Consider the following 13,750-nt stretch of genomic DNA (forward strand, 5'->3'; position numbering starts at 1 on the left):
TGTGTGTGATCAAGCCATGACTAACAACCATTTCAACTTTTTCTTCATATATTTTATTCAGACAGGGAGTATAACCAAGCATTCATTTGCCATTTTATGTATTGCTTGTTTAAGCTCAACAGTCTGCATACAAAACTGAGCTTAAAATGCAGCTTTAACATTTCTAGTTAAATGGCTTGTTAGTCTTTCAGAGCCTCCAACCAAGGTGCTCTTTCTGCAGACGGATAAGGCAGCAAGTTAAAGGAGAAAGAGAGAAGGGGTGGGGGGATCTCAGTAAGACTATATGGATGATGATCGTCTCTGAAAAGCAGTACAATTACTGAACATGTGTTCAGGGCAACTGAAGCGTCCAGAAATGTGCCCTTTAGTTGGTACCATTCAGGTTCTCTAGGAGCACAACCCTGCATTATATTAAAGGAAAAGCAACACAGAAAAAAGTCTAGTGAATCCAACACCACCTCACTACTAGGTTGTTACATCAGTTTGTGTGTAAAACCCAGCTCCGTGGGAAGGATCGCAGAATGATCTTCCATATAGAAACCTGTTCACTGGAAAGCAAGCGTTTGTGGGGTTTAGACTTGGTTCAATATCAACTGTTGAAGTGATTCACCAGACAGATGACAAAGTAGCTATAGTAGAAGCGCTTAAAACCGTCCTTTCCAACATTCACTTATAGTGGAACTGTCACTTTAATGCCCCAAAAACATCAGAGTAAACACAGAAGGTTAGGAAGGCCCCTACAATCCAAGAGGCTCAGCATATACACAGTTTATTGACCTAACACTGCTACAACAAGTTATGGAACCAGTAAGGCACAATTCAGAAAACTGCATGATTTTTAACTTAAGCCACAGGGAATGCGTTTTTGGAAATAAATACAAAGAGCAAAGGATAGGTTTCATACAAAACAGGGATAAAAAGGTCAAAGTGTTTGAGACGACTGGAAACCTGCAGTCACAAGCTACACTTTCAGCAACAGTTCTTTTTTGGGGGGGGGGGTTCTACTTTTACCCACATTTCCTGTGCTTTACATTTACAAATAGTATTCTTCAGTTCTAAGGCCATCATCATAATCAACAACAAAACACCTCACACCAATATCAAAGTCAGTCAGTCCACTGTTAACAACCCACTTACTACTACTACCAGTCCCTTCAGGTGCAACATCCCATGCAAAAACATACCGTTTTAATCAAGGCTGTTCTGTAGTCCCCCTAAGGTGGTTGTGTTGATTGTATATAGTAGTAGCTGTAACAAGGCTGAGGTGGAGCGGACCAAGGTGGTAATGATGGTGGGTAAGTTAGTGTGTAGTGGACACCGAGGTGGAGTTGGCAGAGAGCAGCAGAGGTGTGGTGATCTGAGGGCTGAGGGGAGCCTGCGGTAGAAGTTACCACTAACCACAGATCTAGGACCAAATCTCCCTATACCTAGTCGTATAGTTATCCATTAGGGGATGAAACTACTATCTGACCCTGGACCTGTGGTTAGGGTCAACTTCTACCCACACCTGGAGAGGAGATGGAGGGGAGAGAGAGCCAAGCCCAGTCCTCTTCATTATAGGATGGTACTCTCTGTGTCCAGGTCTGAGTCTTTGGGCTGAGATACGGATGCCATGGGGGCCATGGAGGGGGCGGTCACTGGCTGCTGGTCCACAGCAAACTCAGGGACGAAGGCTCGGGTCAACCCTTTGAGAGACAGCGCTGGGTCTGGACAGGACAGAGAGAGTGAAATGATACTGCTCCAGCTGACTGAGGAGTCTTTTAAGCTGTAGTAGTTGAGTGATTGTAGAAAATCAGACACTGAATCTGACTTCAGTTAAATATTGTGGATTAACAAGGTCAAATTACTAAGAAGTCAATGAATAGAAATTCCTGAAGGGGAAAACTAAATAGCTGATATTAAAATCATCAAAAAGTCACTTGAAAATATGTGTTCAATGTTAGTACGTTTTGGCAAGCATGGTTGACGTGCATAAAGAGAGACAAGCAAAATGCTAATTCAACCTCCAGTACAGACTGTCACATCCTCAATCTAGGCAGGTAGCCTAGTGGTTAGAGTGTTGGACTAGTAACCGAAAGGTTCCAAGTTCAAATCCCCAAGCTGACAAGGTACAAATCTGTCGTTCTGCCCCTGAACAGGCAGTTAACCCACTGTTCCTAGGTTGTCATTGAAAATAAAAATGTGTTGTTAACTGACTTGCCTAGTTACGGAAAAAATCTGAAGGACCTGACATCCAAACAGTGACGTCAACCTTTGAAATCTACTACCATTGTTTACCATTTTCTACTGGCTTTAAGATTGGAAAATAGCAGTGAATCATCAAGTAGAGTTAAGTGGCAGCATATCAGAGAGGATGCCGAACCACAGATTTCTTTTGAAACAGAGTCACGCGAATGCTATCCACATTCCATCATAAAGCAATATAAAGCAGACATTTCTCTATTGAAAACCACATTGCTGCTGTCATGAAGAGAGCCTCATGCTTCAAATGCATCCAAGGCATGCAACGTCTAAACACAATCCTGTCCCATGCATACCGGAACACTAAAACCTGATGCGGTCGGGTTGCCACACTAAAACACCAAGACAAGACACGTTATAGTAGCGCTGGGAAGATAACTAAAAACTAAATCGACCATACTGATCAGTTTTCACAGGCTTTTGTTTTACTCATATCATTCATTGCGATAAGTTGCCAATAAAAGAGAAATTCAGTTTGAAATGAAATAAGTTTGCTTATCTGGGTGACTGATAATGGGCCAATTGATGGTTACAACCATCAAACTAGTATTAGTAGTTAAAAAGGATAATACACAATAGTTATAAAAGTATCCTTCTATTTATATGTAATGGCCAAATGGCCCAGCTCTAGGCCATAGAACTTCCACCCTAAATAGTCTGATCATGCTAGAATGATATTCTGATGTTGACGTTTATTTATGTACAATAGTACAGCTTCAACTTCAGTCTTCTAATCAAGATGACAATGACTTATATTCATTGAAGAAAAAAAAAACATTTCCAGAGGGAGAACAAATGCAATTGAAGGGTTTGCAAAAGACATACTGACAGAATCAATCAAATGTAAAAAAATAAAATAAAAAAAAGGTAATATTCTGCCAATTCCATGAATCAAATCGGTTTTCAGTTTCTGGCATCCTCTCATCATTTAGAGACAAACCATTAGAGATGTCCTTTGAAAACCCCACATCAAAATGTTACTGACATTTAAATGATTTAATAATGAAGGTTGAATGTCGTGACGGTTCATGGCCAATGGGATCGATGATAAAACATCTATTAGAAAAGAAGGCACAAGTGGTAGGTTTCTAAAAGTATGTTGTGGTAATGGAGTAATGCAGAAACGGATGGCGTGCAGCAGCTGCAAAATACAAGTCCTGACAAACCTCTTTCATAAATGCTCCTTAACCTGTGGACACAGGACTTTTAGATAAAACATTGTCAAAGTACTGGCAACACTGGAGTAAAATACACAAGTGAGAAGGAAGTACTGAACCAATACTATAAACTGAAAGAAGGGATTTGTTGTGATATGACCAAAAGTACATAAACACCTGCTCGTCGAACATCTCATTCCAAAATCATGGTCATTAATATGGAGTTGGTCCCCCCTTTGCTGCTATAACAGCCTCCACTCTTCTGGGAAGGATTTCCACTAGATGTTGGAACATTACTGCGGGGACTTACTTCCATTCAGCCACAATAGCATTAGTGAGGTCGGCACTGATGTTGGGAGATTAGGCCTGGCTCACAGTCTGCCTTCCAATTCATCACAAATGTATTTGAAGTGGTTGAGGGCAGGGCTCTGTGCAGGCCAGTCAAGTTCTTCCACAAACCATTTCTGTAAGGACCTCGCTTTGTGCACAGGGGCATTGTCATGATGAAACAGGAAAGGGCCTTCCCCAAACTGTTGCCACAAAGTTGGAAGCACAGAATCATCTAGAATATAATTGTATGCTGTAGCGTTAACATTTCCCTTCACTGGAACTAAGGGGCCTAGCCCAAACCATGAAAAACAGCCCCAGACCATTATTCCTCCTCCACCAAACTTTACAGTTGGTGCTATGCATTGGGGCAGGTAGCGTTCTCCTAGCAACCGCCAAACCCAAATTCGTCCGTCAGACTACCAGATGGTGAAGCGTGATTCATCACTCCAGAGAACGCTCTTCCACTGCTTCAGAGTCCAAAGGCGGCAAACTTTACACCACTCCAGCCGACGTTTAGCATTGCGCATGGTGAACTTAGGCTTACGACTGCTCGGCCATGGAAAACCATTTCATGAAGCTTCCAACTAAGTTACTGTGCTGACGTTGCTTCCGGAGGCAGTTTGGAACTTTTTAGTGAGTGTTGCAACTGAGCGCTACGGTCCCCTTCTGTGAGCTTGTGTGGCCTACCACTTTGCGGCTGAGCCGTTGTTGGTCCTAGACGTTTCCACTTCACGATAACAGCACTTACAGTTGTCCGGGGCAGCTCTAGCAGGGCAGCAATTTGACCTTTAGGAAAGGTGGCTACCTATGACGGTGCCACGTTGAAAGTCACTGAGCTCTTCAGAGCAGGCCATTCTACTGCCAATGTTTGTCAATGGAGATTGCATGGTTGTGAGCTCGATATTACACACCTGTGGTTGAAATAGCCGAATCCACTAATTTGAAGGGGTGTCCACATACTTTGTATATATAGTGTATCAGTTCTGTGTCGGTTTTCAGAATTTGTTGTTAATGTCCTTCTGTGGCGTGTTACTAACAACCAAATGAATCTCCTTTCATGGCAAAATAAAGCATCACTTGACCGGACTCACCCATGATTTTGTAGGCTGTGCTGCAGATCCCGTTGGTATCATTTCCCTGTGTGGGGGGCTGAGGGGGCGGAGGAATGTTGGGCCTGTTTCTGGGTTTGGGGACAGGGCGTGGTCGGGGGAGTGAGCCTGACTGGAAGGGCAAGGTGGAGGCAGGATGGGCACTGGGTATGTCCTGGGGGACGGTGGAGGGTGGAGGTGTATCAGGCGGGGTGGGGTTGTCTGTTGGAGAATATTCCGCCCCCGGGTTGTCTCCTGTGGGACGGCCGAGGGCCCTGGGTTGGGACGGGGGGCTGACCTGTGAGGGTGTGGGGGGCTGTGGGGGTGGGTGGTTGGGGGCCTGGATGGAGGGCTGGTTGTTGGAGTGGCGGCGGGGGGTGGTGGAGGGCTGGGATGTGGGCAGGGTGGGGGGGGTAGGGGAGTGGCTTGAGGAAGAGAGGGGTCTGGGGGAGGGGCTGAGGGACTGGCCCGAGGAGGGGTTGTGGTTGGTGAGGTTACTGGGCTGGCCTGAAGGGGGGTTGGGCAGCTTGGGAGGGGCAGGGGCTGGCTTCTTTGTACCTGGATAGTAGAGAGAGGTTGACTTCAGAAAATATCTTGTGTCTACATATATTTGAGGCTACCTGAAATTGCATGTCTATGTCTAACAGGGGAGCTACACTGGGGTGTCACAAAAACGGTGGGTTTCTAGCTGCTACACTGGACCCGTAACTATAGCCGGCCTGAGCAGAGCCCAAGACACTTTATGTAGTGTTCTCGGGCATGAGGCACGTGTTAAATTCTTAAAAAATAGAACCAGAGCGGGCCTCTCCCAGAACCGCGTTGCTTACACCCAGGTTTCATTCAAATGTTTAGGTGCATCTCACACTCTGCAAAGGTGAGGCATCCAGTGTAGCATGCTTTTAAATCTGTCAAAATGTAACAATATAACTACTAGTGCAATTTACCTTGTAATAAGACTTATTAATGAAAAAGCACAGAATTGGTCTTTATTCAAATTTCCTTATGATACCATATGCATATAGCTACACATAAATGTCTAACAACCTAATTAAAGGTGAGCTGAATTGCTTTAAGGAGTGAGTAACCTCTGCGCATCATGTGTGGACTGGGCCCCATGGATCCGGCCCCAGGGCCTACCACTCCCAGCTGTCCCCCTGCTCCACCTCCTCCTGCTGGGCTGGCTGTGCCCGGGTTGCCCCCTCCTGAACCGTTCCTTTGATGGAGGGTCTGGGTGGAGGTGGGGTCACGCTTTGGGTTGCTTAACAGACAGAGGTCACCATTGTAAGTACAGCACCCAGATATTAGTGTAGAGCTCTGAAGATATCCACCATGAAATGTGAAAAATGTTGAGTGAGCTTTTTCCCTTCAACTACACTACGCTGTTTCTTTGGTTTACCTTCTATATTCTAACCAATAGAACAGTTTGGAACTGACATTGAATAGAATCCTTTCATAAATTGATTCAAAAACATCCTTCAAAAAGTTACATAAGCTCAATGAGAGGACAGAATTAATGGCCAAACAACATTTCCGAGGACAGAGCTTTGTACAACAGTTTTCTGCTGATTCATGTGTTCTAGTGTGAGAGCAGAGGCGTGAGGGACCTCTGAGGATGGCTGGCTCACAGCAGCCATTGTTGTACAGAGCCAGTGGTCTGAACTGAGATGTACCCACAGTGTTATTATAATGATTATTTGTTAGTAGTTTGAGGAAAATGCAGTTAGACAGTGAGAGGAAAAGTTGAGTCAGAAAGGCGAGAGTGAGATTTTCTAGTTTGGGTACCAGTCTGTTTAGCTAGTATTCCACTCCTGTCATGATAAAACTTTGGCATATGACAGATTACAAGAAGTGGAACGTTAGCTAAACAGACTGGTACCCATACCAGTCATTTTCCACTCAAATAAATTATGTTTGAAATAGATTTTCTGTATTAGAATGAACATAAAACGTATATATTTGTACAAGAGCAGTGACATCACCATAAACAGCGCACACATGCCTTAACAACAGATCATCATCAAAGATTGCAGTCAAAAGTGTGTTTTCTTATCATGCAGTGGAGTGGCATGCGTGTCTGTGCTCCACAGTGCACTACACACCCACGTCCTTACCTGAGACCCTCCGTGGTGGTAGCTAGAAGCTGCTGCGCTGCCACCAGGGCAGCCATACCCAGTGCCAGGTTAGGCTGGCAGCCCTCCGGCGGGGCCTGGAGCTCGGCCACACACCCCGTGACCTGTCCAGGCCCTGGGGACTCCACAGGGGGTAAGGGGGGCAGGAAGGCGGGTGAAACATGCTGCTTTCTACCTAACGTGTTGCTGCCTCTACGGGGGATGGTGTTATGGTCCCACAGTTTGTTAGCAGAACTAGAGAGGGGGGAGAGGACAGAGAGGCAGACGGCAGAGCCATGTTGAGAAAGACACCCACAGGACAGAATCACCAAGTCCCAGAGTAGGAAGAGAGAGAGCGAGTGAAAATGAGAGAGAGAGAACAAGAGAGTGAGAGGTAGTCCACACCAAACGGAGAAAAAAGGATGTTAAGTAGATTTGTTGTCTAAAGTTTCGCCTATAGTACTAAACATCCAGAAATAAGCTTCAAAAAGCCCCTCATGTAAGTAGTGATAATCAGCAGAGCTACCAATCAAACCAAACATTCAAAGTGTAAATTAATTATTATTGAGTTCTAAAAGTGAAAATCCTTTCATTTTAAGTAGCATGATATCCTCAGCTCAGAGCACTGGCAGGTACAGGACCAGTCTTTGACCTTTCACCCCACGGCAGTCCAAAGTAGAGGGAATGAGCTACTAGTGATGGGGTGCTGTGGTTAGTGGTTACCTGTCCTTGCGAAGGGTATCGTTCTCTGGCCCCACCATGCTACCAGGCCTCTTCCTCTCGATGGTGGAACAGTCGTACTCCATAGAGTGGTTGATGTGGTTGGAAGGAGGGGTGGGCATGGCAAACATCCCTGATACATTAAACTCCACATCTGCACACATGGGGACAATAGGCAAGTAGAATTCCTTTAGGGGCCATTTTTTAAAAAAAACAACAGATCCATTTTTTTCAGTAGCCTAGGAATCAGATTTATACCACTGACAGAGAAAGGAGACCAATGAGACCATTTTGAGGACCTAGTCAAAGTGGAAGGGTCAAAGGTAATATGTACATACCCTCAGGGAAGAACCAGTCAGCGTGTTGTATGATGGGTTCTATGATGGTCACCACGTGAACAGAGGTAGCAGCAGCCATCTCAGCTAGAGTGCTGCAGGCACACAGAGGAGAGCAGACATGCTGTCAAACTCATTCCACGGAGGGCCGAGTGTCTGCAGGTTGTCGTTCCTCACTAATTAGTAAGGAACTCCCCACACCTGGTTGTCTAGGTCTTAATTGAAAGGAAAAACCAGCAGAAACTAGACCCACCAGGGAATCAGTTTCACACCTTTATTACAGACAAACCCTACATAATTCTGACACCAATTTGTGAACACAAACTTTAGTTTTTCAGTTTGAATAGTGAGTACTCCCCATCTCTCCTCCCCTCTCTCCCCTTTTCTCACCCCTCCGTTTTGGCCCACAGCAGGTTTGGTCCAAGTACAATGGCGATGTTGCTAGGGGTCATCTTGTTGACCTCACTGTCCTGAGCCAGCTTGGACAGGAACTTCACCAGATACCTACAACACAGGACACAGAGACAGGCACAGGTAAGGTAAATGTTAGCTGTTAAGAAAAAGGGTAACATATTACATACAACTTGTGTGAACCAGTCCATCTGTTACCCACCTTAGGTTTGCTTTGTTGTTCTTTGGTAATTGATCACACACAACCCAGAGGGCCTGCAGTCGCTTGTCTGGTTCTAGAACACTGGGGACAGACACAGAGGGACAATCGGTTTCATGGTTGCCATCATTTCACTCCTTTTTTACTTTTCATTTCTACTACTTCTCCTTTACTTTCCTTGGTTCCTTCTACAGCTACAGTATGGCTGCTATTGAATGGATGTCTGCTATTGAATTGAGTGTGTGGTGGTGGCTTACCTAGACGCCTGAATCCACTCGTCGTAAAGCTGAAAGCTCATCAGAGGATCAGGTAGTTCTCTCAGGTAAGACTTCAGGGCTCCTGGAATGAAAGGACTGTTACGTGAGCAATGGTCTGCCAATCATTTCAGTTACATTACTTGAAAACACTTCCTGAAACATGTACAATATGTGAGTGGGGGTTAGGATCGTACCAGCGACAGCGTGGGGGTCCGAGTAGAACTCCTCCAGCTGTGAGGTGGAACAGTCCAGAGCAGCCTTGAGCTTCTTCAGTTTTGAGGTCCCTGCTGCGATCCTGAAGAGGCCCTGGTACAACACACAGACAGGATGGATGAGACAGACAGGGCTTAAATCAGTACAGACACTCTGTACTCACTCTCATACAAACGCAAACACACTGACCTCTCTCATGCATTCACACACATAAAGCTTCTCCTCACACCACACACACAAAACATAAACCTCAATTCACACATAAACAAAACTTCTACTCTCTCCCACCCAAACAGTCCCTCCTCTCACCACAGGCTGTGTTCTGTGTTCACACATAGATTGACACAGTTGATTTAGAACCTTGCCAGCAAACAACACGCATAGCATGATAATTCGGAATTACAGTATAATTGCTGACATTTATTTTTGTAATAATATATAGCTTTCTTTTTTTGCACACAATCCTGTCTCGGAGCTCTGACATGCACTGTCAACTGTGGAATCTTGTATAGACGGGTGTGTGCCTTTCCAAATCATGTCCAATCAATTGGATTTTTACCACAGGCCGACTCCATTCAAGTTGTAGAAAAATATCAACGATGATCAATGGAAACATGATACACCTGAGCTCAATTTTGAGTCTCATAGCAAAGGGTCTGAATACTTATGTAAATAAGGTATTTTTTATTTTATTTGCAGAAATCAAAATCAAAAATCTGTTTTCACTTTGTCATTATGGGGAATTGCGATGTCATTATGGGGTATTGTGATGTCATTATGGGGTATTGTGATGTCATTATGGGGTATTGCGATGTCATTATGGGGTATTGCGTGTAGATTGATGAGGATTTTTTTTATTTTATACATTTTAGAATAATTGTGGAAAAAGTCCAGGGTTCTGGACACTTTCCGAATGCACTGTACAAATTTAGACTAACAACAATTTACAGACAAACAATGACTACATCTCCTCTGCCCAGACCAGCATGCTCACACCCTTATCCCTAGTGCCTGCATGTTCACACCCCTACCCCAGACCAGCATGCTCACACCCTTATCCCTAGTGCCTGCATGTTCACACCCCTACCCCAGACCAGCATGCTCACACCCTTATCCCTAGTGCCTGCATGTTCACACCCCTACCCCAGACCAGCATGCTCACACCCTTATCCCTAGTGTCTGCATGTTCACACCCCTACCCCAGACCAGCATGCTCACACCCTTATCCCTAGTGCCTGCATGTTCACACCCCTACCCCAGACCAGCATGCTCACACCCTTATCCCTAGTGCCTGCATGTTCACACCCCTACCCCAGACCAGCATGCTCACACCCTTATCCCTAGTGCCTGCATGTTCACACCCCTACCCCAGACCAGCATGCTCACACCCTTATCCCTAGTGCCTACATGTTCACACCCCTACCCCAGACCAGCATGCTCACACCCTTATCCCTAGTGCCTACATGTTCACACCCCTACCCCAGACCAGCATGCTCACACCCTTATCCCTAGTGCCTGCATGTTCACACCCCTACCCCAGACCAGCATGCTCACACCCTTATCCCTAGTGCCTACATGTTCACACCCCTACCCCAGACCAGCATGCTCACACCCTTATCCCTAGTGCCTGCATGTTCACACCCCTACCCCAGACCAGCATGCTCACACCCTTATCCCTAGTGCCTACATGTTCACACCCCTACCCCAGACCAGCATGCTCACACCCTTATCCCTAGTGCCTGTATGTTCACACACCCCTACCCCAGACCAGCATGCTCACACCCTTATCCCTAGTGCCTGCATGTTCACACCCCTACCCCAGACCAGCATGCTCACACCCTTATCCCTAGTGCCTGCATGTTCACACCCCTACCCCAGACCAGCATGCTCACACCCTTATCCCTAGTGCCTGCATGTTCACACCCCTACCCCAGACCAGCATGCTCACACCCTTATCCCTAGTGCCTGCATGTTCACACCCCTACCCCAGACCAGCATGCTCACACCCTTATCCCTAGTGCCTGCATGTTCACACCCCTACCCCAGACCAGCATGCTCACACCCTTATCCCTCGTGCCTGCATGTTCACACCCCTACCCCAGACCAGCATGCTCACACCCTTATCCCTAGTGCCTGCATGTTCACACCCCTACCCCAGACCAGCATGCTCACACCCTTATCCCTAGTGCCTGCATGTTCACACCCCTACCCCAGACCAGCATGCTCACACTCTTATCCCTAGTGCCTACATGTTCACACCCCTACCCCAGACCAGCATGCTCACACCCTTATCCCTAGTGCCTGCATGTTCACACCCCTACCCCAGACCAGATCCCTAGTGCCTGCATGTTCACACCCCTACCCCAGACCAGCATGCTCACACCCTTATCCCTAGTGCCTGCATGTTCACACCCCTACCCCAGACCAGCATGCTCACACCCTTATCCCTAGTGCCTGCATGTTCACACCCCTACCCCAGACCAGCATGCTCACACCCTTATCCCTAGTGCCTGCATGTTCACACCCCTACCCCAGACCAGCATGCTCACACCCTTATCCCTAGTGCCTGCATGTTCACACCCCTACCCCAGACCAGCATGCTCACACCCTTATCCCTAGTGCCTACATGTTCACACCCCTACCCCAGACCAGTATGCTCACACCCTTATCCCTAGTGCCTGCATGTTCACACCCCTACCCCAGACCAGCATGCTCACACCCTTATCCCTAGTGCCTACATGTTCACACCCCTACCCCAGACCAGCATGCTCACACCCTTATCCCTAGTGCCTGCATGTTCACACCCCTACCCCAGACCAGCATGCTCACACCCTTATCCCTAGTGCCTGCATGTTCACACCCCTACCCCAGACCAGCATGCTCACACCCTTATCCCTAGTGCCTGCATGTTCACACCCCTACCCCAGACCAGCATGCTCACACCCTTATCCCTAGTGCCTGCATGTTCACACCCCTACCCCAGACCAGCATGCTCACACCCTTATCCCTAGTGCCTGCATGTTCACACCCCTACCCCAGACCAGCATGCTCACACCCTTATCCCTAGTGCCTGCATGTTCACACCCCTACCCCAGACCAGCATGCTCACACCCTTATCCCTAGTGCCTGCATGTTCACACCCCTACCCCAGACCAGCATGCTCACACCCTTATCCCTAGTGCCTGCATGTTCACACCCCTACCCCAGACCAGCATGCTCACACCCTTATCCCTAGTGCCTGCATGTTCACACCCCTACCCCAGACCAGCATGCTCACACCCTTATCCCTAGTGCCTGCATGTTCACACCCCTACCCCAGACCAGCATGCTCACACCCTTATCCCTAGTGCCTGCATGTTCACACCCCTACCCCAGACCAGCATGCTCACACCCTTATCCCTAGTGCCTGCATGTTCACACCCCTACCCCAGACCAGCATGCTCACACCCTTATCCCTAGTGCCTGCATGTTCACACCCCTACCCCAGACCAGCATGCTCACACCCTTATCCCTAGTGCCTGCATGTTCACACCCCTACCCCAGACCAGCATGCTCACACCCTTATCCCTAGTGCCTACATGTTCACACCCCTACCCCAGACCAGCATTCTCACACCCTTATCCCTAGTGTCTGCATGTTCACACCCCTACCCCAGACCAGCATGCTCACACCCTTATCCCTAGTGCCTGCATGTTCACACCCCTACCCCAGACCAGCATGCTCACACCCTTATCCCTAGTGCCTGCATGTTCACACCCCTACCCCAGACCAGCATGCTCACACCCTTATCCCTAGTGCCTACATTATTGTTGGCCACTTAAATTGTACCAATGTGTTTCTCAGTCGCCCATGCTATTTTAATAATAAATCATTCGATTTTCCCATTGTGTTAATGAGGGAGGATTGATTTCCAAGTTTTTAGTGTACGTTTTTTCAAGATGAGTGATGAGAAGAGAATCGTCCAGCCCATCGGGTATCTCACTACACCCCCACATGCCACGTCTTGAAATATGCAGACAGACGGATTAAAAGTACAGTTACATTGTAATACTTCTGACAGGGAACGTTCCAGCTCCCCCCCACAACTTCTGGACTTTAAAGCATTTCTTACAAGTGGAAAGAACTCAGAGAAGGTCGCACCAGATTTGAATGTTTTCGGTTCGTGTCTCTTCATGTTTGTTAACATTTCAAATTGTATGGGATCAAATATGTTTATTGCCAGTTCTTAAACCTTTTAGATCTAACAATCTAAACTAGATGCCCTCAATCTCACACAAATTATCAAGGAACAACCCTAAATCAATAAACATGGGCACCCTCATAGATATTATCCTGACCAACTTCCCCTCCAAATACACCTCTGCTGTTTTCAAATCAGGATCTCCGCAATCACTACCTCATTGCCTGCATCCACTATGGGTCCACGGTCAAACGACCAGCCCTCATCACTGTTAAACGCTCCCTAAAACACTTTTAATCGACCTGGCCCAGGTACCCTGGAAGGATATTGACCTCATCCCGTCAGTAGAGGATGCCTAGTCATTCTTTAAAAGTAATTTCCTCTCCATCTTAAATAAGCATGCCCCTTTCAAAAAATGTAGAACCAGGAACAGATGTAGCCCTTGGTTCACTCCAGACCTGACTGCCCTTGATCAGCACAAAAACATCCTGTGGCGTACTGCCATAGCATC

The 13,750-nt window shown here is 46.9% G+C and overlaps 1 protein-coding gene across 8 annotated transcripts in view; it reads right to left on the reverse strand.

The window, feature by feature from the left end:
• Positions 1-35: 35 nt before the first annotated feature.
• LOC118396914 (rho GTPase-activating protein 17-like) overlaps positions 36-13,750 on the reverse strand; it is a 51,316-nt gene continuing 37,601 nt past the window's right edge. For 3 of the 8 annotated variants that reach the window (XM_052472208.1, XM_035791313.2, XM_035791348.2), the window contains 10 exons: positions 9,041-9,152; positions 8,847-8,928; positions 8,593-8,673; positions 8,370-8,483; positions 7,983-8,074; positions 7,648-7,798; positions 6,928-7,179; positions 5,902-6,074; positions 4,820-5,374; positions 36-1,706 (listed from right to left, as the gene is read on the reverse strand). In XM_052472208.1, the coding sequence (XP_052328168.1) occupies positions 1,555-1,706; positions 4,820-5,374; positions 5,902-6,074; positions 6,928-7,179; positions 7,648-7,798; positions 7,983-8,074; positions 8,370-8,483; positions 8,593-8,673; positions 8,847-8,928; positions 9,041-9,152 (1,764 nt within the window). In that variant the 3' untranslated portion in view covers positions 36-1,554. Of the gene's footprint in view, positions 1,707-2,916; positions 3,445-4,819; positions 5,375-5,901; positions 6,075-6,927; positions 7,180-7,647; positions 7,799-7,982; positions 8,075-8,369; positions 8,484-8,592; positions 8,674-8,846; positions 8,929-9,040; positions 9,153-13,750 lie in introns of those variants that run through there. The other 5 variants (XM_052472216.1, XM_052472229.1, XM_052472227.1 and 2 more) reach the window with 5 other exon arrangements.

The sequence above is a fragment of the Oncorhynchus keta genome, chromosome 2 (genome assembly GCF_023373465.1).
Source record: "Oncorhynchus keta strain PuntledgeMale-10-30-2019 chromosome 2, Oket_V2, whole genome shotgun sequence".
Classification (NCBI taxonomy): Eukaryota; Metazoa; Chordata; class Actinopteri; order Salmoniformes; family Salmonidae; genus Oncorhynchus; species Oncorhynchus keta.